At 33.2% G+C, this 25,648-nt stretch overlaps 5 protein-coding genes across 6 annotated transcripts; 2 read left to right on the forward strand and 3 right to left on the reverse strand.

Annotated features, from left to right (window-relative positions):
- Positions 1-363: 363 nt before the first annotated feature.
- LOC111705623 (translocation protein SEC62) lies at positions 364-1,481 on the reverse strand. Its single transcript, XM_023478223.1, has one exon. It carries the CDS (start codon positions 1,385-1,387, stop codon positions 443-445), a length of 945 nt encoding a protein of 314 aa, XP_023333991.1. The 5' UTR covers positions 1,388-1,481; the 3' UTR covers positions 364-442.
- A 1,627-nt stretch (positions 1,482-3,108) lies between these two features.
- Positions 3,109-12,576, reverse strand: LOC111705608 (calpain-7). The gene is made up of 17 exons (XM_023478202.1): positions 12,468-12,576; positions 11,445-11,648; positions 10,745-10,866; positions 10,283-10,490; positions 9,857-9,971; positions 9,581-9,714; positions 9,368-9,498; positions 9,175-9,242; positions 8,200-8,314; positions 7,809-7,951; positions 7,580-7,690; positions 7,088-7,174; positions 6,108-6,348; positions 5,394-5,563; positions 4,989-5,169; positions 4,046-4,156; positions 3,109-3,494 (listed from the first exon to the last, which is right to left on the reverse strand). Exons 2-17 carry the CDS (start codon positions 11,641-11,643, stop codon positions 3,246-3,248), a joined length of 2,385 nt encoding a protein of 794 aa, XP_023333970.1. The 5' UTR covers positions 11,644-11,648; positions 12,468-12,576; the 3' UTR covers positions 3,109-3,245.
- Positions 12,577-13,424: 848 nt separating this feature from the next.
- On the forward strand, positions 13,425-15,800 carry LOC111705611 (uncharacterized). Its single transcript, XM_023478207.1, has 3 exons — positions 13,425-13,609; positions 13,935-14,327; positions 14,623-15,800. The coding sequence occupies exons 1-3, from the start codon at positions 13,460-13,462 to the stop codon at positions 14,800-14,802; spliced, it is 723 nt and encodes a 240-aa protein (XP_023333975.1). The 5' UTR covers positions 13,425-13,459; the 3' UTR covers positions 14,803-15,800.
- A 1-nt stretch (position 15,801) lies between these two features.
- On the forward strand, positions 15,802-18,915 carry LOC111705609 (BRCA1-associated RING domain protein 1). Of its 2 annotated transcripts, none has more exons than XM_023478203.1 (7): positions 15,802-15,907; positions 16,160-16,357; positions 16,665-17,002; positions 17,410-17,579; positions 17,739-18,016; positions 18,087-18,535; positions 18,595-18,915. In XM_023478203.1, exons 1-7 carry the CDS (start codon positions 15,821-15,823, stop codon positions 18,818-18,820), a joined length of 1,746 nt encoding a protein of 581 aa, XP_023333971.1. In that variant the 5' UTR covers positions 15,802-15,820; the 3' UTR covers positions 18,821-18,915. The 2 variants fall into 2 exon arrangements, with proteins under 2 accessions (XP_023333971.1, XP_023333972.1); XM_023478204.1 differs by having other exon boundaries at positions 18,582-18,673.
- A 971-nt stretch (positions 18,916-19,886) lies between these two features.
- On the reverse strand, positions 19,887-23,860 carry LOC111705610 (uncharacterized). Its single transcript, XM_023478206.1, has 7 exons — positions 23,492-23,860; positions 23,319-23,429; positions 22,800-22,922; positions 22,425-22,508; positions 21,421-21,506; positions 21,066-21,138; positions 19,887-20,055 (listed from the first exon to the last, which is right to left on the reverse strand). The coding sequence occupies exons 1-7, from the start codon at positions 23,762-23,764 to the stop codon at positions 19,978-19,980; spliced, it is 828 nt and encodes a 275-aa protein (XP_023333974.1). The 5' UTR covers positions 23,765-23,860; the 3' UTR covers positions 19,887-19,977.
- Positions 23,861-25,648: the final 1,788 nt, after the last annotated feature.

Consider the following 25,648-nt stretch of genomic DNA (forward strand, 5'->3'; position numbering starts at 1 on the left):
TCAGTGTAATCCCTCAATAAATTTCTAAAATATATGTTGGTTGTACTATTTATTTAGCTATCAATTCCTAGGAATATAGTAAAGGTTTCAGAAGAATAGATTTGGTGTTATTTTTTTAAACCATGCTGTGTAATTTTACATAATTCAATATTCATATTAGTAAATTTAATTCAAAAGAGTAAGTGTAACGCATGAAAGCAAACGCACAAAAACGATACCCATTTAACAATATAATGTATAGAATACAATGAATGCAAATTATGCATTAATCTTGCTTTCATTTTTAATTTTGATTTATTTTATTTGGACAGAAGTCGTTAAAAGAGAAGAAGCAAATAAAATCCTCAATTAATAGAATTAAAATATCAAAATTATCAAATTTATTTTAATTAAATTTATTTTTTACAGATACGTAATGTAGATTGCTTAAATATTTCACTATCTATTCATTCTTGGATTTTTCAACAAACTCGAACCCTGCCTTCTCACTCTCATTGCTGTCACTATTCTCGTTTTTTTCATCAGGAACTTCGTCCTCATCCATCCTAACTTCCCCTGTGTACTTGTAGGAATACAGCGGCCAGAAGGATTCTAAAAACGTAACATCCTCTGTTAGGTTTGGTAGAATCCAGAACTTTAATTTTCTTCCTGATAATCCGTAGAGTATTCCAAATATGATATATTTCAAGATTGCTATGATGAGAACTACAACCATCAAACAAGCTGCAATAAAAGCCAACCAGTGTGTTCCTTTACGAAGTCGACGTGGCCAAAGAGGGAAGAGGCAGAGAACTATAACCACCAGAACTATAGCTCCACCAGCGATCCAGTAGTACCAGGGTATTGGATCATACAACCAAACATATGCGTCGGTACAATCTTCAAACATCTGCTCCAGGTGCATATCCAGCCTTATACGACGCTTTTTCTTCTTCTCCTCTTCTGCTTCAGTATCGCACTTGGATTCTTTTCTTTCAGATTCAGTTTCCTCACTCTTTTCTTTCTCAGGTTTAGAGTCACTCTTTTCTTTCTTTTTAGGTTTCTTCTCATCTACGACCAATATTTTCCTTGCTCTATGAAACATCTTGTACCTAAGCAAGAGATCCAGGGTTTCCACAACATGTTCCCTGGAAGAGAATATAAACCTGTCCGTCTCCGTATCCAATTCCTTGTTTGGAGCCCAGGGACTGTCCTCAAACAATAAATCTACCGCTTTCTTTCCGATAAAATATTCGACAACGTGACTATGGAGGAATTTAGTTTTCTTGGTTGGAATATTTATCTTCATCCAGGCAGTAATTTCCTTTTGAATCTTCGTCATTGGTTCCTTTGGGTTCATCGCACTTTTCTCCTGTTTTCTCGAGGATAATTTCCTCCGTTCCGCCATGTTGAAGATTTCACTATGGTGAAACACGTAAGAACTTGTACCAACTGACAATTCTGTATATGGGACAGGTAGATAGATAGATAGATAGAGCAGGTAGTTTCTAATTCTACGCTAGAAATTTTTTAGCGTAAGGTTCTTGAACAGAACTACGCAATTATAAATTATTTCATTTTATTGAGAACTTGTTTTACACGAAATCAGCACTCAGCACACAAATGACAAAATTGACTCTTTTGGCCGTCGATTTTAGTGTCTAATGGTTTCGTAGAACTTTAATTGGAGGGGGGGGGGATTATTATTATCTTTATAATAAAGCTCTTCGCTCATATATATTTATTTATATGTTTACTTCAGTGTGGCCCCCAAAAAATTAGAAATGAGAGGTTTTCAGTCTTTTTAACCGTTAAAAAAGTCTTAAAAATGTGCTCTACTATATAGTTTTTAATTTTAGATGGGGTCATCTAAGAAAAAATTTGTTGTTTGATCCTTTCATTTGGTGGGGATTTTCTTCTGGGCTTTCTGAACCCCAAGGTGTAAACCCAGAACTCTATGAAGAGAGCCCTAAAACGAGAGGTTGCAGTAATTCCGGGCCCATGATTTCGAAAAACTTTGATAGACCTTAGAAATAGGCAATTTTTTGCAGGGCATTAAATTGGAACCTCGACTTACAGAAATAATTTGAAATATGAACATTAAAGTAATCTAATTTTGTATTCAAGGGAGTGTTCACGAAAAATGAAAGGGGGTATAGGCTTAATGCGATAAAAAAGCGCTTTTGAACGCTACTAATCTTACTTCTATCTGTTGCGTCTCTAGGAATATAGTAAAGGTTTCAGAAGAATAGATAGACGACATTTTCATATTTTCCAGGAATGTTCGAAAACAAGTTGTAAGCTAAACATTATTTTAAAAAACAAAATCAAAACTAGTATGAAATATCAATTTGTTCTATAACAACAAATACACATAAGAATGCTTAAATGTTGGTTTCCTATTCCACAGTTTCTTGGGTTCCATTGTTTTAGGGCGGATACATGAGGGGGGGCGGCGGCAGGACCTTTGAACCCCCCTGAGATTTCAGAATAGCTTCTCAATAGCACTAAGGGAAAGAAAACCTAGTGCTTCTGCAAAACAGGATAAATATCTATCATAAAAAATTTTCTTAAACCTGGATGTTTTTGTTCCGAAATAAATCTAGCACCTCCCTCACTTATATCCTGTATCTAGCACCTCCCTCACTTTAATCCTGTATCCGCCCCTTCATCGTTTTCCTTTTCAGTTTTGGAATAATCTTCATTGTTCATTAAAAAGATAAAACAATTCTGGCGAGGAACTTTGATGAGGCACATTAAGAAGACACCAGAATTGAAAATATTCTGTGTGAAGAAAAGAAGTTGTCTCTGAGAGAAGTGCTAGGTACTTGAAAGAGGACCATATAATTGGGAGCCACTTACAAAACTTTCCCCCACAAATATGAAATTTGTTGTAAACAGAACTGAGCTGATAACTTTTATTGAGCGGAATTGCTTTAAATTAGAATAGAAAATACCTCATCTCGCACTGGACATCTCTCAGGAAAGTTTCGAAGTTTTATAAAAGAAAATATGATTTTTTTGCTATACAACATTATTTTTATCACCCGCTTTAAAATTAGGTTAGTTGTCATTTTTTGAAGTTTTAACGCTTAAATAAGCTTTATCTATATCTCTATACCAAGTATATATTCATTCACTATAATTTATTTCATTACAAATTACATTAAATGCCAAATAAATAAAGATATGTCAATCTGAGTAGCACCAGCTCAGAATTAATTCAAACGAATAATATATTTGAAAAATGATTTCTTTGTTTTTAACTATCTCGAGATATCAAAGGAAGCACTGCAGGCCACAGTGAGAATGAAAGCACCGGCCTCCCCTGCCCTGAAGGTTGAAGGAAGAAGGTCGTAGGTTCCAGGTAGAATATCCAAGGATAAAACCACAAATCCAGGTCTATAGACACCAGAGGACTTCTTTTTAAAGTAGATTGGAGAGGACGGATCCGAGGCTGATATGCAGAGTAGATCAAAACCTATCTGATAATCACGAGGACCCTTCAACTGGATCTAGAAATAATAACAGTCATGAATTTAAGAATTAATTGATTTTAACCAGTGCATATGATCCATTCAATTTTGATGCGGATCCGGATCCTGGATCCGCACTGGAAAAAAATAGATCCGGATCCAGGTCATTTCTTTAAGATTTACTGAAATTTTTTAACAAAACAAAATTTTCAAATTTTTGCTTTTATTTTTTCGTTTATTTTTATCCTAAAACTTGATGAACCATTCAGAAATGAGGAAATTTTTATAATCTTTTTTTTAAAGTTCAGATTTTGGATTTTGGAGTAAAAAAGTTTTTTTTTTGAGTTTTTGGTTGATATTTTACCCCTTGGATCCGGATCCGTGGATCCGCACATTTTTGCGGATCCGGATCCAGGAAGCCAAAATCTTGCGGATCCAACGGATCCGCATCCTAAGCACTGATTTTAACAGCACAATAACAGATGGGTTGATTCCTAAACCTAAGTGGGATGAATAATTATAATTTTCAACAATCAACTATGTGCTGCTGATTTACACTTTATTCTGAATAGTAAGAGCAAAATAATCACCTGCAGTTGTGACAAGGTATCAATAACAAGCTTGAATCTAGGATTGTTTGGCCAGGTTTCCTTATTGTTAGCACATCCTCCAGCTGTTCGTCCCTCCCACTTCCCGGTCAACTTGAAAAATATAAAAATAACTCATGACATCCCTCTCAGATATAATCAATGAAAGTAGAACTCATTCACATTTATATTTCTTAAGACAATTCAGGAACTAAAATTGTAAGTAATATCAAAGTTTGTAAACCAGTCTCGAAATGCAGTAACAACCAGAAAACTAGAATAGAAAGACGACATTAAAGCAATTCTTAATTTTATTTGATGTTGTTACAAAGCTAATAGTTTTACTAGTTACTTATTAAGCTACTTATTGAGTGAATTAGACTTTTTTACACGGCACAATTGTGGTGACCTTTGTTCATTGCAGTAAGTGAAGTCATAAATTGAGTCGAAAATTCGCCTTTCTATTCCAGAGTTTTCTGATTATCACTGTATCTCAGTAGGGTTGGAGATTTTGGTCAGATCAGTTGCTGCTGCTTGTGTATTTTTATACACTAAATCTGAAAATTATTTATTTACTATTTGCCCTTAACTCTGTAATGTCTGAACTTAACTAATAATAAACTATCTTATAAAGGGTTTTCAAAGTTTGAAATTTGAAGGGACCGTTTGGGTTCATCAAGACTATCATAGCAATCATTTTAAAGTTTTGTCTAGCATTAATGTTTAAGAAATCTATGCTTTTTTGTAAGAAATTTGATAACCAGCAACCACCTCGTTGTAAATAAGAAATTCATGGATTTCTGCAGCCAAGAGGTGTGAGAAAATGACCGAAGATTATTGATTTCCGTCTGTAAAGCGTAAATAAATTAATCTTTAATGGGACATTAAATTAATAGAGGGTTCTCTCTTAAAATTACATTAACAAGTATTTTTCAAAGGTATTTACCTCCTTCTTGTTCTTAAACGGATTTTTGACTTTGCCAAGCGTAAAAGGCTGGTTGGAAAAGGCACGAACGGTGAAATAAATTTTATCCGTTTTCTCAAACTGACTGACAACGAGAGTAAACCTTCGCACACTTTCTCCCTTCTGCAGAACCATTCTGGTCAGGTAATGGGGAGAGTTTATTCTAAAATAATACAAAACGTTAGCTTTAGACCTTTTCTGGCTTAGTTCAATTTTCAGGATTACTCCAATAATCCCAGACCACTGGTTAACGTTTTTCGTTTTTAAAATAGGTTTCTATTTTTTCCTTACTATATTTGATCTTTTTTATTTCATCTTCCGTTTTGTTTAAAAAGCACACGCACAAACTTTGTGTTATAAATAATCAAACAAAAAATAAAACTTTACCTGACTCCGTCAATAAATGGAGGAGGGTCAAAGGGGTAGTAAACCCTCTTTCCGTTGTTCTTATAGACTAGAAGAGTTATATACTCCTTGTTATCCTTGAAATCTGCAATATCCAGGATATGACGGGACAGGAGTAACCAAACTGCGCCACCATTCGCACAATCTCTAACCTTTAACAACACACTTTACAAAGAGATTTTTAATGGTTTAATTAAGGGAGGTTTATATAAAAAAGCTATAACATGGCCGAGGGTTGACAAAAACTATTGTTTCGCCAAAGATCATTTACAATTTTTGTAACAAGCTGAGTTGACTGAGCAAGATTGAGCTGACAATATTGGGTTTAATGGGAGAGTTCTCAAAACAAAGTCACCGTACTAACTAACAAGCATGGTTGGTTAGTCCAGAAAATCTACACATCTTAAATTTTCTATATTGTAACATCGGATAGAAATAAAAAGGGTCGATTTTTTTCTCTTTCACCTTAGAGTCCAAAACGCTTGAACTTCGATCTAATTGTCACGCGTAAATCCTCTTATTAAACAACCGTATGAATTATTTCTCTCTCTTTTCTTTGTTATATCCGATTGGATAAATAACTATTATTAACAAATTATACAGAAAACCCGAAAACCTAACAGAAAAGTACAAAAGACTTCGGATATTAAAAGAAGTAGTTAAAATACCCCTCTATCAAATTCAGTAGATGCGTACCTCTAGACTGAACTGTGGATTTTCTCCAATATTTATTGTGTCCTTTACAGGTCCGGCGTCAAGCCTCCAAAGCTGATGAATATGAAACCGGTTCCGAAATAGATCAGGGTTCCAGTTTAGATAAAGAACATCAAAATATTTCTGTAAAGATTTATAATCCATCCAGAAAACTCCGTTGTCAAAGTTTGCAGCATCTTCAGGGTTATAATTCAATAGGGTCTGAAACTCTTGAGTCCAGTGTCTGAAATATTTGAGGATAGACAATTACATGAATATTTACAATATTTTGAATATAATATTAAAAGATACTAATTATAACTTAAAGGGAGTGTTCGCGAAAAATGAATGGGGGTATAGACTTAATGCGATAAAAAAGCGCTTTTGATCGCTACTAATCTTACTTCTATCTGTTGCGTATCAACTATTTACGAATGCGTCGAAAAATAATCGATGACTATTGTTTGTAATATCTGAATGATTTTTTTGGATTTAAATTGATTTGTTTACGATCCAAGTTGAATGTTGCATCTTTCTGAATTTGTATGGACACTACGTTCTTCGGTATTATTCGTTTTTAACAATTTTCTCCTTATAGACACAAAAGATAGAAGTAAGATTAGTAGCGATCAAAAGCGCTTTTTTATCGCATTATGCCTATACCCTTTTTCATTTTTCGCGAACACTCCCTTTATTTTTTTTAAATTTGTCAGACAGGGGTATTCATTTCAATGAAATGATTTCGATGCTCTGGAAAAAGATGAAAAAAGGACAATAAATGGCGGTTCCCCCCCCTCACAACTTTTGGACTTTTTTACCCTAAAATTTATCTATTTCCCCAGAAGAAAAATTTCCAATCAGCGCATCATAACAAAAATTAGAAGAAAAAAATATTTTTAGGAGGGAGGGTGAAAAAATAACTATTTTACAGGAAATATTTACCATTCTTGTCAATTTGTGACAAAAAATGTTTAATCTTCTACCTGACATCCAGCTCAGACCAGTTCCCCCGCCATCTGAGATGGGACCAGGGATTCTTCAATAGGAATAGCTTTTCCCCTTTTACCAACCTGTAAACAAATATTATCTTGAGGAGTTGTTTTCAGAAAACGTTTATTTTATTTCATCATTTTAATTATACTAGAATAATAAAGCTCTTCTCTCATCTATATGTTCGCTGTATATAAGAAACCAATGGGTACCCCGGGGTGACGATGGGCTAAAAAATTATGCAATTTTTAAAAATTACATAGGCAACCCTAGGCACCACTGAAATCATGATTTTAGACCAAGCGCTAGGGCAACGTCGGTTTAATGAATTTAATGAGGGTAATTTTTGATATTTTACACCTAATCTTCACAAATTTAAAATAACACAAATCAAACCATTTTGGAATTATCAAGATTAACAAGTTGACGCATTATTTATTCAAGATTTCTTAGTTCAACAAACCAAATCATGTCTTTTTACTTACCTAATATCTAAGACAGCGTAGGCATGAGTGGAAACAAGACCAGCGTTCTCTGCAACCTCGTCACTAAGTTCTCCTGTAGCTGCTGTAGCAAGGACATCTCCGTGATGAAATCTAGAGTAGGAGCAGTTCTGTATATGAAAGAAATGAGAAAATTCGTGTCAATAGAACTCATTGGGTTTGGAGCTTTCCCCTTTCCGACACTCATTCCTTTATATTATGATTTAATTACCTATCATGAAGGCGACTAAACACTGAATCTGGATTAAAAGTCGGATCTTCAGGACGAATTGCAACCCGCTCCGGTATCCAGCCGGTCAAAGCAAATAAGTCAATATTACTGTTTGATCCAGGGAAATCGTATCCTCCCATCACCTAGAGAAATAATGTAAACTGTGCGTATCCATGTAATGGAGTAAAAAATGACAACATCTTATCAGCCTTTTTTAACAGGTTGAAAAAAAATATTTAATGTTTTCTAAGTAACCAAAAATCATCTAACCCTCATGTTATCAAATTTTGATAACGTCGAATAATGGGGGAGATTATTTGGATGAAGGAGGGATTACCTGTTAAAAAAATATATACCCTTGGTATTATGTAAAGAAATGTTAATCCCTAACCTTCATATATGCTTTCTCAAGTAAGGATATCCAGAGCTCTGACTTGTTGCTGGAGTAGGAGCAGAGTAGCTCGTTGTGTGGACCAAGCGGGAAATAGTCGTCAACAATTACCTTTCTAAACTATTTAATAACAGTCAAATGTAATTTCTATTATTTGAAGGTAACAGAGAAATCAATTATACTCACATCTAAACATTAAGCATCAGACTTGAGCAAAAAAGAAAAATTATTTAAATATTTTCCGGCTCTTTAATAAAATAATTTCTTTCTATGATTACATTATTTTTACTTGTAAACTTCAAGTGGGATTAAAGTGACCTTTAAAAAAGGAGCATTATCGATTCACATCGGTACTCTCAAAACCTTTATCTCATCAAAATGTGGAAGAAATCGCCGTTTTCCTAGTTTAGTGTGGAATTCTGACAATTTCCTCCATATTGTTTCTAAAGCAGAAATGGTCGAGTCGCTTCATAGTGAAACCACTGATAAAAATAGTTAGCCTCTCAGAAGAAGATTGATATATCTTGCATTCTTTATCAGAATTTTTCAAATGGTATCGTTGTGAATCGTTGGTATCGTTGTGAATCGTTGGTATCGTTGTAAATCGTTGATATCGTTGTGAATCGTTGGCATCGTTGTGAATCGTTGGTATCGTTGTGAATCGTTGGTATCGTTGTGAATGTATCGTTGTGAATCGTTGGTATCGTTGTGAATCGTTGGTATTGTTATGACGTTGGTATCGTTGTGAATCGTTGGTATCGTTGTGAATCGTTGGTATCGTTGTGAATCGTTGGTATTGTTGTGAATCGTTGGTATCGTTGTGAAATTACGTTTATAATCCCTTCCAGCACAAGTCCATATGCTTACAAGTAAATAAATAAAAGGCGTTCGATCCTTAACAACTTTTTTCAAAATCATAGCAAAATTATTTCAAAGCAACTGTTATTCCCCATAATTTTCTGTTATTAATCTTTCCTTGGTATTCCATTAAGATGAAGTTTAACCATATATTTTCCACAAGGATTGTAAACAGGGTCTCCGTTCTAATTTATTTATAAATCAATTTTATTCATTTTTTTTGCAAGTTTTTAGAAAGAAATATTTCTTTTTGGTCATAATTAGGTTCAAATATTGTTTAACTTAATGTTCTTTACATATTAATTTATTCCTTGTTCTGAGGATAAATGATACTTGTGATCAGCTTTCTCCTATATTTCTTTTCATACTGAGCAGCAATAGCTATAGATGCTACAAAACTACAATCTGAGACTAATGTCTGTTTAACACTGTAACAATCCACTAAAATAGTTTACAATTAATGCGCTACTCAAACCAGATACTTAATAATTATTTTAAAGGCAGTTTCAAAATCTTATAATACCAAGATGAAGCATTTTAGGTTCTTGCATAAACTCATCAGGGCGAGCCCATCTCTTCAACTTCTGTCTTTGTTTAGATGATAATGATAGTTTACCATGTGGATCGGAGAAAGGAATCGGAAAAGCAAATCTTTCCCTAAATAGATTATTTTCCTTTAATTATTTGGTCCCTCTACAGAAGGTTAACCATTTTTTAAAGTTAAGAACACATATGGGGAATAAGAAGGAACTTGACGCCCCCCCCCCCCTCCCACTTTTAAAGAGTAAGTTTCTATTACCTGAGATCTGCGGAAATGAAAGGAACATAATCTCTTCCATTTATGTTGCTGGTTTCTCTTAAAACTTTCCTCTCTTCTTCAGTGTATTCCCCGTTCTTATTCCCATCTAGTTCTCCTTAATAAAAATATTTACAACAATATATTGTAAATTAAAACGATTTAATTTTACAAATCAAAAAAAGATTAGAGAAGAACGTGGTATGTTGTTTCTTATTCATTTTCCACTTCCCACACTTAAACATTAAAGAAGTATCGAATCTATTATAAAGCCACTAAATGAATCTCCCCACCTGCACACAAGCCAGACCTGTCGTGTTTGATGCCTTGAGCAGCACCAGGGTTGGATTGCTCGGACAGATCCCAACATTATGGGTTGGATCACCATATTAGTCTAACACTATGCAATGGTTATCTCTGAACGCTTACCTTTATCGAAAAGATTAAGGTTTCCAAGTGGCCGAACTATGTTTACAGTCGAAACTTCGGGTTTTTCTCCATTTTTCAAAGTTTCAGCTCTTTCTAAAGCATTTATAGCCAACTTCTCCAGCTTTTCCTGCATAGCTGCTTCATTTGACTGCTTTTTGGCTTCCAGGCATGTTTCAACAGCTTCAGTGTACAGTTGCAGTGCCTCTTCCTGGGAAAATACGTTTTGCTATAATTGCAACTTTTTGAAATATTCAAAATTATAACGCCACTAAAATGGTTGTTATATGTGAGCAGGGCAAATCAATCAATCAACCCATATCTAAATTCAAAATGCAATTCAGTTGAGAAAATTGTTATCCGTGAGACAAGGCCAACTGATAAAAAGTTAATCTGACAATTCATAAATTTACTCAATATTAATACATGTGAAAATTTAATTTCTTTATAAAATAATTTATTTACTTTTCTCCCATCCTCGTCTAAGTCCAGAGCTTCTAGAAGTAAAGATTTGGCGCGTTTAAGTTGAATTTGTCCTGGAACCTGATCAGGAACTCCCTGGTTTACTGGAACACTTCTCAACTCATCTGAGAAATAAGAATAGAAAAATAAATTAATATAAATATTTTAACATCTAAAGATTAACTAATCGCAAAGTAATCAATTATATGAAGGATTTAATATACAAGAAATTGTCATCAGGATTTCAACATGAACGTGATCACTTATCTTAAGATGAATTAAATAAAAATTACTTATAAATTGGCCTGAGATCAAAACTTTTGTTTTGTGAATAACTTATTTTAAATAGAAAGCACCATCAAATTTTAAAATTGTCAGAATGGATATCGAAATTGAGACTTGTAGACTAATACTATTTCATACAAAAGTTTTGAGCTCTGGGTACATTAGTTTTTAACATTATTTTATCTTATTCGCTGAACTTTTCTCAATTTTTGGCTGGTGCAGTTAGTTGTTAATTGTTATGTTGATCTAAGCATTTATTCAAATAATTCATAAATCAGAATGTACATGTTGAAGGTAAATATACATATTTACAGTACTTTTTCTGTTTATTGTGCATTTTGAATAATAAATAGATTTGAATAATAATAAGTTTTTCACTGAAATGATTGTAGTGTACTGTAGAAGCCCTATAAGGTACCTGCTCTTTTCTTGTATTTCTCTCCGTGGGCTTGGTAACTATCTTTTCCTGTTAAAGAATATAATTGATCCATAACCTTTGCAGCTTCATGATAGAAATATACCGCAGCACTTAGCTGTTTCAGTTGATCGTGCTGAACAGCTCGAGCAGCCAGGTTTCGAACCTTTTCAATCAAGTTCTCCTCATTTTCATCTCCCATATTCACTGAAAACAGTTAAGACTTTTAAAATATAATTGAAATGCCGAACTCCGAATTCTTGACAGGGTAATTTCCTAGAGAAGGATTTTTGCCCCTACCCCCCCTAATTAATACACGACATTTTCTATGTATTGAACGGGCAAAGTTAATATAAAGATTAATAGTAACTGTCCTAGCCACAGGGCGTTCGGGCCAGAAATATCATAGTAAATTTATGTCATTTGTACCTAACATCGAAGTATTGCAATAAAAATTGATATAAGGAGGAATTTGGGTGAATATATGTAACACATGGATATAATTTGTCATGTGCAGGGGTGGATCAAAAATGATCAATCATCCACCTGTACGACCTTTGTCCTGGGAACACATTAGTTGCAGTGTTGTGAAGAATATTCATCAAAAAGAAGATGAAGGACATGAAAGAGAAGTTGATAAAAATGCCTTTTGGTAGTTCCTACATCAAAAACTACCATGCCAATTATAATTCATATTTTTCCCTGAAAGCTATAGGCCTTAGCAGAAAAAATATTTTTATACATGAACAGAGACTGTCTTTGGAGCTAGTGTTCCTCATGAAATTTGTCCTAAGTCAAAATCCAATCACCGTGCGTAAATTTAAAACGGATGAGATATGAGCGCTTTTTCTGAAGTCTCTATTTATAGTGGACACTTTTGTGATATATTCACTAATTGCGTTGACTATGTACATTTTTAAAACAGGATCCACAAACAATAGATATAATGTAATTTTACGAAATATCTTAATTTTAACCAAAACCATCCATTATGCATTTTATAAGATCAAATTTAATTCTTCTAACCTGAATCCGCTGAATCCTAAATTTTAGAACCATCAAGCTTATTCAGCTTATCTTACTATTCACAGCCTCACAGGCTCACAGCCCAAGCTTAATCATCTGATTCATGATAATAAAAAATATTAGAACAATTCTGTCGTCTTCGTTTTTTCTCCCCCGTAATATTTCTAAACTTTAAAATCCTTAGATTTCACTTTTGATAAATTTCATTTATGCATTAATTAAAAATATAATGTTAATTTTAAGATTTATAAATATTTTGAAAAGATATAAATTTGAAATTTAATCTTAGTTTATAATGTCCTTGAGTCCCTGAAGCGTGAATGCCGAGACAAAATTTCTATTTACTTTTCCCAAAGCATGTTTTTGGCGCAAGTACATATACATTCCTAAAGTTGATCAAATTTAAATATTAGCAGTTAAAAGCTTAATTATATTATTTGTGATTAATGATTAAAAGATTGAACCGTGAAAAGTTAAATTTATTGCGTGTCTTGTCAAATGACCATGCGTTTAAACCCATTTCGGAAACGTTTTTGTACAATCCTGTTATTACTTGTTGTGCCCCCCTCATTTAGGACATGGTGTAAGAGGTTATGACGGATAGGGTCATGAGTTCGATAGGGATAACTTTGCGGCAATTCTTGACACTTCATAAGAATTCTATGGTCTTTTNAATCGTATTCTAGGTAAAAACCCAATTTTGTACGTGATGATTATTATTATTTATTTTTTATTTTTTTAGGGTTAGGTCAGGACAGGGAGGTCGAGCTCCGCGGCTAGGACACGCTGGGGGACCGGCCGCTGCGGCCACATGACGAATGATAATCATGGACAAAATTGATAGGAGGGGGAGGGGGGATTCGTTCTCTAGGAAATTACTGAATTCAAATTGGGTAGGAATCTGCTTGAAGCTCCTTAAATGTCTTATAAAAAGGGTTGTTTTTGAACTTGGTCGTTTAATTTTTGTCAATGTATAATTTCAGGACTTAAAAATGTCTGTTGGAGGATTTTATCCGAGTAGTCGGCAGCAGGCCAACTTCTCATTTTTACAGGAGGAAGGAGACGTCAAGTTTAATGTACCTCGCTTACCACTATTTAGCAGATGTCCAATCACGAATCAAGCAAGGCTTGAGGATCCCAGGGTAATACTTTTTTAAAACTTTTTCTTGCTGTCGAATAAGTGGACATTTTTTTAACCACATAAGTTTTCATTCACATTTTGGTTCATATTCGATCCTGAACATGCAGGCACTTGTTTTTGGTAAAAGCCAATGTTTCGAACTCCTGTATGTAATAATTATTCTTAATTATTCTACACTGATATGAATTAGAGATTTATCTAGTTTCTAGTCGATGTATGCTAGGATTTGAATTAATTAATATTTATCACCTACTTTCATTGACATTCTAAACACGTAAATTCTAATTTGGAAAAAGCTGACTTTTAGAATTTAACGATTTATTTAGGACTTGATGGAGAATAAGCTGCAACGTATTCCACTGAACAGTATCTCCAATGTATCCGTCCTGTCGGAGCCAACTAACCGTCCTGGATCCTTCTCGTCTATCTGGTCATTTTCTCAAGATCAAGAAGCGGCTGCACGACTTAAAACCTCGCGTCTCTCCGTTCACAAACCCAGTCTGGACGAGGTTCGGGACAACTCCCTGGTTGCCCTGACAAACAAATATGGGAAAGGAAAATACTGGTTCAAATCTGCTTGTCCTACTCCAGATCCACGTTGGTCTGCAGAACAACAGCTGATGATTGGTCCAATACCTGGCGACGTTGAGTACGCGCAGCTCCGGTCAGCTTTCCTGGCTCAGGGTCATACCTTGCACCTTTTCATACAGAACAATCAGGTATAAAGACCCAATAACAATCAGCTGACAGTGGACTTGGCTACTGAATAGAAAAAAAGTGTTAAAGAGTGCATGCAGTCTTTAAATTTTAAAACTATATTTAAAAGAATGAAGACGAAATCCGATTTAGGCCCAAATAGTTTACCGAGTTTTATTTCAATTCCTATGACCTGATCCAAAAAAGTCTTAACAATTACAATACAGGGATTCTAGTAAAATGCCTGGGTTAAAACTATATTAGATGCCAATTGATCAGTTTTGATCAAAGATCAAGTTAACACTCCTGCAATTTCAGGGATGGTTGGAGAAGAATCAGGAAAAGTTCGGGGCCAAGCACGTTAAGTTTGGATACGTTGTCTACACTGAGAGGGAGACGGCTATGCGTCTGCTCATTGCTGGATACGTTCCAGTTGGTACAGTCAAGATCAGGGTTAAAGAGATGGACGGGAAACCTGCTCTCTTTATGTCAACCTAAACCTGTTGTAGCAAACATCGCATCTTAGTACAACTATACATAACAATATAAACCACCAGTGCCTTGTCTACCAATTGCTGCCATATACTCAACAAATTTTATAGTCTCAATTTATGTCATTTTTTGACGTTGTATAAGTACTTAAAGTATTTATTCTTTCAGTGTATTTTCTAAAAATTTATTACCTCTGCTCAGTAAATGTCTATCTAAAAAGAAGGAAAAACTACCATCATATATAGTACTATAAAAACTAAAAATTATCAATTATGATATTATTTACATTTTAAGATTTCATTGATCTTATAAAAAAACAATTAATCAAAATCTAATATGAAAGTTTAAGTTTCATTCTGAATAAAAATTTTAATTTGAAGGGATATGGAAGGGAAAATTCATTTGGCTTTACAACACATGGAAAATGAAGGACTCGTTTGAGGGTGAAGAATTTGTAGGGAATTGTTGGTTATTGAAACAAATCTTATTATTTTTCGTAAAGAGAAATTTTAGAAAGGATTGGAAGGTCAAAGAGATGATACAAACTCTTTCACTCTTCATTTGTATTTTAATATTAATTATTTTGTTTGTTACAACGTTGTACTTTCATTTAGTTACCTGGTTATTTGCTCAACTACTCAGGATCAACCAAAGTTAATTCATGCATAGTGCTCTAGAACTCAATCCAAATCTAGAAATACCTTTCAGTAATCTTTAGTTCAATTTTCCAGTTAAATGAAGTCATTCATACTTAATTTTTATACCTGGATTCCGGTAAAGTAACTATTATTCTCGCACACTAAATTTTAAGTATTCGTGTCTATTTTATCGGAACTAGAAGAATTTTTAACAATGTACAGAAATCAAAATTTCGAAATTTACACATTCCTAATTAAAATATTGGATTGGAAACCCCAGTTGTGATTTTTATCAGTGTTAAATATGGAATCTCGCCGTAGATTTTTTTATAATTCTCATATAGTCTAATCATTTATTTTCAGAAATTTTAGCAATACTGTTCATAATGGACGTGCCTAAAACCTACAATTTTAGCAAAACTAAAGCTGTTCTGGCCGAGATACAGAACGTTCTTAAATGTCCTGTTTGTGAGGTAATAATCTACACGTAAAAAAAAGAATTATCTCTCTCGACTCGATATTCGCCAAATTTGGGACCACACCTGTTACATTAAGTGCGGACAAGAATTTATTTGGAGTTAGGGTTGGTGTTTTTTTCCTTGATAAAACCACTTAAAACAACAAAAAAAGTTGACTTTTGATTTTAGTTTTCTAAAAAACAATTCTCTCTGCCATTTTTATTTCACAACGGAAGTAAAGCTAAGTATTTTATGTTGTTTCTTTAGGATATTGCAGTTAACCCTTTTTCACTTGGACAATGCTCACACTTCTTCTGTAAATCCTGTCTCGGCAGATCAAGAGGAGGACGATGTCTAGCACCTGGTTGCTCTGCATCAGCACCTGCTAAGGATGCATCATCTAATAAACTCATTCATTCATTCACTTGTAGTCTTTTTAAGATCGGAGAGATACTAGGTGAACAGGTAAAAAATACAAATATCGTCAAGATTTTTAGATTTTTATAAATTACGTAATTAATATTTCTCTACAATCCGGGAAACAACATTAACCGTTTCATTCGATTAATCGGAATGACTTCTTCCTAGTTCCTTTCATGTCAAATATGAATTATATTTGAGGGGTGCAAATTAAATTGAATTTATACTGTATTTTGGTCGTAAATACTAAATATAGATTGGTTAGGATTAGTTATTACTAATACACACCTGGTTCAGTAGAATTTTCTTCTTGTTTTTTCAGACATTTTTATCACTCGGTATCATATTTTAGGTTCCTGATAGGTTAAAGGAGCAAATGGTTACACCTTCAGAAGAAATTTTAACAAGTACTGAAGATCAAGTTGAGAAACAGACCCCAAATAACAAGAAGAACACAAAGAGAAAGCTTAGCCCAGTGGTCTCCAACCACAGTAATGTCGGAGAGTCCGAGGAATTTCCTTCAAACAACAAAAATTCTCGTCAAGTTTCTAAAAGATCGAGATCTGTGATACCTGTTGCAGGATCTAGTATACAAGGAGATTCCAAGTTTAAATCTCCGACTCGCCAGAGGAGATCTAAAACCATCCTGCCACTGCCATCTACTGAAGATCAATCATATTTTTCAAACAGGTAAAATTAAAATAGGATTTGATCATACGAAAGTGAAAGTAGACAAGATTAAGGGGGGGGGGTCGTAAAATGGAAATAGTAATATATGAACACTATCACCACCGCTTATCTGTATTTAAGGAATATACAGTCAAAACCTCATTTCTTGAAAAATCAGTTAATTAGGATTTTTTTTGAAGGAAAAAACTACCTTTTCCTCGTTGATTTGTAAAAAATAAATATTTTTTTTTAATTTGTCAGACAGGGGTATTCATTTCAATGAAGGTTGATGCAAAATTTACATTCCCCCCGGCGCCCCCCCCCCCACCTTTAAAATATTTGCCCCTGGGAAAATATCTAGCTCTGTTCTAATACAAAATAAGTCTAACCTGAGCTGAGATTGTATTAAATTTTGTAATTATTATCAGAAAGAAACCTGCCTCCTTGGAGAAAAAGAATAGAAAAGGTGAAACTGCACTCCATACTGCAGCTGTCAAGGGAGATGATAAAACTGTTCTCAAACTGTTGGAGCAGGGAGCTAATCCTAACACAGTAGATAACGCAGGATGGAGCCCTCTTCACGAAGCATCAATTGCAGGTTTATAGCTCACCAGATCAATGAGAGGCAGATTATTTTTAAAACTACTTTTAATGAATTATTTTAAAGAACTTTCTTTAGAACTTAAGAACTGTCTCAATTTTTTTTGTTTCAACCTGAGCATATATTTTGCCTAGTTTAATGGATATTAACTTTAAGGGAGAGAGGATATTGTGAGAATATTGTTGAACTATGGAGCCAGTCCAAATCTACACGCTCAAGAAGAGAATCTGACCCCACTTCATGATGCTGTCAGTAATGGTTTTGTCAACGTGGTTCGGCTCCTTGTGTCCCACGGAGCTGATATTAAAGCAAAGAACAGTCAAGGGTTAACTCCACGTGAGGTTGCCGTGTCTGAAGAAATGATCTCTGCTCTCGAAGAAACTCCTCTGGAAATGACTGACAGCCAAATGTTGAATCAGTCTCTTGTACAGCAGGTTTATTCATATTTAATATTTTATATATAAACAAGATGTTTTATTCCTAACATAAATTCTGATAATGCAGGATATACTTCTCCCTGAGAATATCGTCCTATCCTGTCCTCAATCCTCGGATACGGACTTCAAGAAGATTACCGCAGCTGCTGCTAAGCTCAAGCTTAGGAAACCAAGTAGAGCTCTAACCGTGAAAACTACACATTGTTTGCTAGATAGTTCTAAGAACGTGAACTACATATACTCTGCACAGCTCGTCGGAGCAGAGATTATCACCTCGGAATGGATTTATCAATCCAGACAGCTTGGCGTATTGGTGGATACAGAACATTTCTTGCTTCAATCGTCGGATTTAATTCAATCAGGACGAACCAGATCAAAGGATTGTAGGTTAAGAGGTCAACCTAAACTGTTCACAGGTCTTCATTTTTATCTAACCGGAGGGTTTGATAAACCTAACTGCTCCAAGACTGATATTCAAAAACTGATTTCTCTCTCTGGTGCAAAACTTTTAAAAAGGTAAACAAAGCTTACAAATCACTCAGATTGACAATAAAAATGTAAGTTTTTCTGTTTAGAGAACCGGATCCGGAAAACCTTCCTGTTGCAGAAAAGACGGTTCCGCATCATGCGGAGCAGAACTCTTCGTTAGGCATAACTTCACACATAATTCTATACCAGGAGGGAGGAAAGCGGGAACCTCTACTCAAATATAACATGGAGCACTTGAAAACTATTCCTTTAATCTGGTTTCTACAGTGTATACTTCACCATCAGCTGCTAGAGCCTAAACTTTATCTCTAATATTTCTATATTATAATATGTACTCCAGAATGTTCAAAATTTCCGAACCTGTAAATGTATTCAGTACTAATAAATGTTATAAGTATTAATTTAAATGATGAATACGCAAAGGTTTTTAGTACATAAATAAATAAATCGGTATTGAAAAAGGACAAAAAAATCATTTGGAGAGTTAAAAATGTGATCTTGTTCAACCAAGAGCAAGCATATTTTTCTTTTTCTCGAACAGGGTGTACTGGAGAAAAACCCTAATTACTAATCAACCATGCCAAGTTTTATTATTTATTTTATTTATTCATTTCATAAAATCTAATGCTCCATTTTTTGTTCGATGAATAGAAAAATTTTTCATACGTAGTTCCAACAGTTGCTATCTGTAATTTCCAGAATGTATGAAATATTTCATAGTCCTTTCAATTCGCAAAAAAAATAACGAATTTGTTGAAATATCTCTACCAGTTTTTTTCTCAAAAATGGATGAAATATTTGAAAGCGTTTATAATTCGCTGAAAAGCAAAATTTGTTTTAAGATATACATGTATAACTAGACCCGCTTTTATGGAAGCTCAGAAGATGCATCCTTTTCTCTGCACTTTTTGGCATATCAATGCCTCCCCGTCTCAAGTTTTAATAAATAAGCTTTAAAAACATTTTATTCTATATGTAATGTATGCTCGGGGGAAAAATATTGATTTGATTTGATTTGATTTGATTTGATTTGATTTGATTTGATTTGATATATATAGGGTTAACAACAAAGGATGAGACTGTAAAGACGATCCAAAACTTAAAAATATGGCTATTTAAAGCTTGATTTTAGATTCTGCAGTCAATTGACTATTTTCATGGTTTACTAAAGGAACAGAAATAAACCAGCTTTGGCCTACATGAATCCCTTGCAAGAAAACGGACCAAACAAATTCCGCACAATCGTCTATGAAGTCTCATACTTTGTGGGTAACCCTGTATTTATGATTTATAATCATAGACAATGTTAATGTAATCTCTTAATTCCCATGCTTATTGGGAAACCCTGTATCATCTGATCATGAAACCTCTAATCCAGTTGAAATTAAGTATTAGTTTATTTCTGTTATGTTTTTTTTCTTCAAGATAATTCAAATGCAAAAATAAAGATAAGACTGGGGCTGATTTTTTCAGGATTCTTCTTTCTGCTTCAATTCCAAGAGTTCATCTCCTATACCTTCCATTGCCTCACCTAACCCTGTTTTTACCTGAAAGCAAACATTTTATGAGTTAATATATTTTTAAATAGACTTAAATTAAAAATAATTATATTTTTGAATGAATTTGTATAAATAATTCTGAACATCGCATTTCCCCAATATTTAGTTTTAGTCACTGTCGGTGTTCTACGCAGCAAAATAGTCAGCAGAAGAGAAAGTATTTTTTTCACTATCTCTACGTCAGCAATCAGCTACGTTGTGAGATGCAATAGCATATATTTAGAATTCTCAGAATACAGGTATTTCGATAGCCTATACTTCAAGACTAGTTAGCAATTTCCCCCCTTTTAAATTTGATAGGGAAGATTTCAACAAAAAATGGGAACAGATATCCTAAAGAAGAAATATATTCATTTCAATTGATAAATTTTTAACATTATGTTGACTAAAAAGGACTAGGTAGGAGGCTATAATTGTTCAAATAAAAATAAAACCAAATGAGAAAAATTCCAAATCAATTAAAGTTGTTTAAAGTCGCAGATTTAGATATTTATATTTTTAGAAACTTTCCAAATTGTAAATACTTTTGAGATTTATAAAACTGTGGAATAGAAATGATTTTAAAAAAGTCCAATGAAAATTAAACACAGTAATTGTGCAGATGTACCTGTACACAGACACATTTCACTTAAGTTGATTTTCCCAGCTATAACGGGTAAATATTTTTGCTTTATAACATCAACTTTAAATAAGATTGCTTAAATGTTGTCTTTCTGTTTCACAGTTTTATGGGGATCACTGTATATATAATAATTTAATACATATACAGGGTGTCCCATATCATATTAGATCATCAATGGGTTTAAACTACGATTTTCGGGACTAATGAGAAAATTTAAGAAGATTTAATCATTTTGTAAAATTGAATAAGACTTGTAAAAAAATTTCTTGCAGAAAAGGCTAGGTTTTTGAGTATTATGTGTTTATTTCGGCGCTATAAGCTTGGAGATAGTCCAATATTATATAGGACGCTTATGGGGGGGGGAGGGGGGGGGGACCTGGTTGAACTCTTGAACCACTAGACTGAGTTGACCGAGCATATAGTTCAGATTCTGATCAACCTCGGTCATCCTGAAGTAAATATAACACATATTTACAATTGATCTACGCCTTGATTTTTAAATTCAGATTTGTGAGTTTATCAATGCAAGGTAAACTAATTTAGTTTGCTTACCAACTAATGTTACCCTGGCATAAAGTAGAAGACTCAAATAAAATAGACAAGGATAGATGGATAGATGGATGGACAAAGACAGATTAGTAAGTGTTCAATTTCCTCATTAAAAATTATTTAAAATTATTTAGGAAAAACTAGAAAGGGCGGCTATATAAAAAAGTATAAAAACTCTATACCTGTCTGTGAGTCCTTCTACTTGATTATCCATAGAACCTAGGTTCTTATCCGTCTTACTAACATAGCTTTCCGTCTGTTCCTTTACCTGCGTTTTTAAAATATATTTAGTTATTTATATCAGATTCAGATAAAAGGAGTTAAAATTCGATAAGCAGATTAAAGGGAGTGACTGGCAATGTATGGTAGTTCAACTGAGAATGTTGTATTGTGGAGAATTTTTTTAGGATTCATTAGAGATAAATAAAATATTTTAATAATGTATAATTACTGAGTTTGAGTGCAAAGTCGACGTTCAAAATCAAAAAAGTAATCTTATTCAGTTATTAGTTTCTGTAATCTCTCATTGTTCACAAACATTTTCTACAGATTTTCTGGAATTTTTATTGAAAAGACGACATTTGAAGACTTTGTAGAAATCTGCGAACAGTAAAGAATGAGAAATTCAATATAATAATGAAATTGAAATAATTGATTCTAACATTGATTTAATGACAAATTTTTATTGAGAAATATGTTCCTGAACATCTAATTAGTTTACTGTAGAATTTGCGATACATTTTTCTTCGTCGTAGTTTAAAATTTTTTAAAAAATCGATTCTCAAACGTAACCACCCAAATTGATGATTTTGAAAGTCGATTTTGCGCTCAAACTCAGTAATCATACATCATTAAAACGTGTTATACGTCTCAAATGAATCCTAAAAAAATTGTCCACGATACTGCATTCTCAGTTCAACTAACATACTATAACTAAGAAATGTAAAAAGTTTACGTTTAAGACGGACATCTTCTGATTTTAAACATAAGAAGCAAAATGAAGCCACCACACCCCATCCATGCCATTAAATTTTATTTTTTCATTTTATTTAGTGATAGTTTTGCAAGTTTGTAACAAAGTATTAATTAAGAATTCATCTTTGTTTTAAAGTAAAGATAAGCACTACATAAGAGGGAAACGTATCCTTAATTATTATTATAGTTTAAAAATGAAAATAAAGTAAACCTTCTCTAGTATTCCAATTGAACTTGAGAGTTGACCGTACATAATACCCATCTGTCTCCACACCTGACCAATCTCCTTCTCCACCTAGTTTGTATATATAGTAAAAGAAGAACTACAAATATGATATCATTCTATAACTTTTTGTAAGAACCATCGTCCTGATAACACCATATATTGTCCCAACTGCATTACTGTTTAGATAAGTCAATAACTTTAATCTTTGAAACTTTCAGTATATACAATATTCATACAAAGATACGTCAAAAATTTGAACAATGTAATTGTAAAGTAATCTTAACTGTTTAATCTGAAACAATGTTTTCTATAAACAATTAATAACTTGCCAAGCTTTATATATGTGTATATGATATTAACCTTGGAAGTAAGGTTGGTGAGTGCTTGAGTCTGATTGGAGAGAATAGTTCTAGTAATACTCTCAAACTTATTTGCCAGGTTTTCATCCATTTCTCCTCCTGATAACTCTATCAACTCAGAAACCTAGAAAAAAAACTCTGTAGAAAGTTCCTGCATTTAAAGATTATAAAAAACACTTTTCACTTTTGTAAAAGCAACAGCTGATGATTGCAGATAATTTACCTTTGCACTGCTCAGTACTTCACAACGGATGCCTTTCTCTAAAGGGGTGTATTACTAACATTGGGCCTCTATTTCCCCCTGTTTCGTCAACGAGCGATTTGAAAAATCAATGAGGCTTATATCAGATGAAATATTTTAGTGTAATAAAAGCAAAAACTTGTACATATGTGTAAACAATCCTGAATTTCTCAAAATTTTGTGGAGTCCTCTGAAAGCGTCAATAATCATGAATGTTTAAAAAAAATGAATAAAAACGATGCACAACTCGTGCTTCGTCAATGATTAACAAATTTGAACCTTGAAAATGATTTGCTGAACTCCGAACTCAATCTTTCGCTTAGTATCCATAACTGAGTCTGCTGTATCAAGAAGAACCTGTTCAACGTTAGCCAATCCTTTAATCTCCGTCTAGAAGAAAATAAAAATATTTTGAATTATTTACGACAAGATTGTTTTCCGAATTTTCTAACCTCTAGTTCCTTGTATCCTGAATCCACTCTTTCGAATAGACTCTCCGCCATGTTTCCAGATTCTACCACAATATCCTTCAGCTCGGTTGATGCCCGGAGAATATTCTTCTCTGTAGACTCCATAACTTTCTTTAAACTCTGCCTAGCAGCTCCGTCCTGGCTGTCATCCATTAGAAGGGATTCTACCTCCTTAAATTGGACCTTGGTCTCGTTACCGAGGTTGAGAATGGCAGCTCTTGTGTTCTCTATATAGGTCGGGAGAAGAGTTATCATATCATAAGATTCCTGAGCTAATGTTTCAAGTACTGCAGAACCGTGACGGCTTCCCTTTTCTCTGGAAATACAGAATCAATATACAGTTATAGGATAAACTTATATTCTACAGTTATTGTTATTATTATTTTTATTGCTATTATTATTGTTATTATTATTAACATTATTATTACTTTTCAATCAAATAAGTGTAGGAATCAAAAAAGTTTTCATTGAAATTATGATAAAAACGTTAACTTAAACTTACTGCACTATCTAATATGGGCCCACAAGGTAGATTGTTATTATTATTAACATTATCAATTCTTTTCAATCAAATAAGTGTAGGAATCAAAAAAGTTTTCATTGAAATTATGATAAAAACGTTAACTTAAACTTGATTAAAATTCTTAACTTTACTCTATCTATAAATATAAAGTAGCAATCTCTGTTTGTCTGTTTGTTTGTATATCCGATCATAACTCATGAACCCGTGGACTGATTTTCCTCAAATTTTGATTGTGAAACTCTATTGAACCACGGGAATGCTCTTAGACTGGTTTAAAAATTTTATATTAAGTGGGTTGAAAACTCCAGGAAAAACTGGGTACATTATCATCAATATTTTGATTATTTATAAAAACTATTGCTTTAAAATTTCAATCATGACATCTTTGATAAATATCCATTATCACCTAGTTTAGGTTCTTTCTTAGCAGCAGCACTAAACAATTCACTCAATGTTGTTACAGAATCTACCTTCCCCTTCTCTTCCTGCATCCATCAAAATAAAATAAAAAAATAAAAATGTCAAGCCTCCAAAGTCCAAAATTTAAGACAGGGTGTCGTTAAGAAACTCAGTTACATGAATGGTGTAAGGCAGTTTTGTAGATATTAATATTTTTTTAAAGAGTTATTATTTTATTTGGTTTCTTTATGTTTTTGTTAATTTCATAATTTCTTGCAACGAGGAACGATATATTTATCCTTTTTTATATAAACTTTCCGCACATTTTAAATGATAATAATATTTTTGGAAAAATAATTGTTCAATAAATTTTAAATTTGATATAATTTTAGTTTTTTTTCTTTAACAAGACAATATCTTACATAACAAGATATTTTGTATCTGCTTTCTTTAAGTTTATCACATTTTAAAGAAGATTTTTTAAAAAGAACTTTCTAATTAACGTTTTCAGAAATTATCTGTTTTTATTTTTATCCCTGAAACTCTGGTTTTAACTCCTTATCCTGTTCTCCAATTAAATCCTGAAAATGTAAGATTTTTATTTTTAAACATTATTTTTAATTTAAAGATTTGTAGGTCCGATCATAACTCTTGAACCCGCAAACCGATTTGCCTCAAATTACTTTTACTCAAAGTACTTTTGTGTCAATAGTATAACAAATACGTTTATATCAATAGCACAAGTACGTTTATATCAATAGTACAATTACGTTTATATCAATAGTACAATTACGTTTATATAAATAGTACAATTATGTTTATATCAATAGTAAAAGTACATTTTTAACAATAGTCCATTTAAATCAATAGTACAAGTACGTTTATATGAAAACAATAAAGACTACATTTCTATTAAAATTTTAATTTCCAACAAGCCTTTTCAAATTACGTAAGTTTACAAGAAAAACAAGAGAATCTGTTAATTGACAGCTTCTCTTTGTTTTAATGATTATGTGTACCACCATGCTGGTAGAAATCAAAATATAGATCGAACGTTGTCTTCATTGTATTGATATATACGACAAAAACTGTATTTACTGCATCCAAGTTTTACGTACATAATATATACTGACTGGATCTACAGGGATTACTAGAAAACAATAAAATAGAAAGACGACATTTTAGCAACTTTAGTGTATTATAATGCTGTTATTTAG

Source organism: Eurytemora carolleeae, unplaced genomic scaffold (genome assembly GCF_000591075.1).
Source record: "Eurytemora carolleeae unplaced genomic scaffold, Eaff_2.0 scaffold291, whole genome shotgun sequence".
NCBI lineage: Eukaryota > Metazoa > Arthropoda > Copepoda > Calanoida > Temoridae > Eurytemora > Eurytemora carolleeae.

Bases quoted from the DNA above. Each gene is read 5' to 3' on its own strand.
- LOC111705623 (XM_023478223.1), bottom strand. From the start codon at position 1,387: ATGGCGGAACGGAGGAAATTATCCTCGAGAAAACAGGAGAAAAGTGCG.
- LOC111705608 (XM_023478202.1), bottom strand. From the start codon at position 11,643: ATGGGAGATGAAAATGAGGAGAACTTGATTGAAAAGGTTCGAAACCTG. The intron at 9,715-9,856 runs GTAATAGAAACT...TAATCTATTTAG, and splicing joins TTCATTTCCGCAGATCTCAG to GGAAAGATTTGCTTTTCCGA. The intron at 5,564-6,107 runs GTACGCATCTAC...GTGTTGTTAAAG, and splicing joins ATCCACAGTTCAGTCTAGAG to GTTAGAGATTGTGCGAATGG.
- LOC111705611 (XM_023478207.1), top strand. From the start codon at position 13,460: ATGTCTGTTGGAGGATTTTATCCGAGTAGTCGGCAGCAGGCCAACTTC. The intron at 13,610-13,934 runs GTAATACTTTTT...CGATTTATTTAG, and splicing joins CAAGGCTTGAGGATCCCAGG to GACTTGATGGAGAATAAGCT. The intron at 14,328-14,622 runs GTATAAAGACCC...CTGCAATTTCAG, and splicing joins TTTTCATACAGAACAATCAG to GGATGGTTGGAGAAGAATCA.
- LOC111705609 (XM_023478203.1), top strand. From the start codon at position 15,821: ATGGACGTGCCTAAAACCTACAATTTTAGCAAAACTAAAGCTGTTCTG. The intron at 17,580-17,738 runs GTTTATAGCTCA...ATTAACTTTAAG, and splicing joins TCACGAAGCATCAATTGCAG to GGAGAGAGGATATTGTGAGA. The intron at 18,536-18,594 runs GTAAACAAAGCT...TTTTCTGTTTAG, and splicing joins GGTGCAAAACTTTTAAAAAG to AGAACCGGATCCGGAAAACC.
- LOC111705610 (XM_023478206.1), bottom strand. From the start codon at position 23,764: ATGATAACTCTTCTCCCGACCTATATAGAGAACACAAGAGCTGCCATT. The intron at 23,430-23,491 runs GTTAGAAAATTC...ATTTTCTTCTAG, and splicing joins CAGGATACAAGGAACTAGAG to ACGGAGATTAAAGGATTGGC. The intron at 20,056-21,065 runs GTCCCCCCCCCC...GTTTGCTTTCAG, and splicing joins TGGTTCAAGAGTTCAACCAG to GTAAAAACAGGGTTAGGTGA.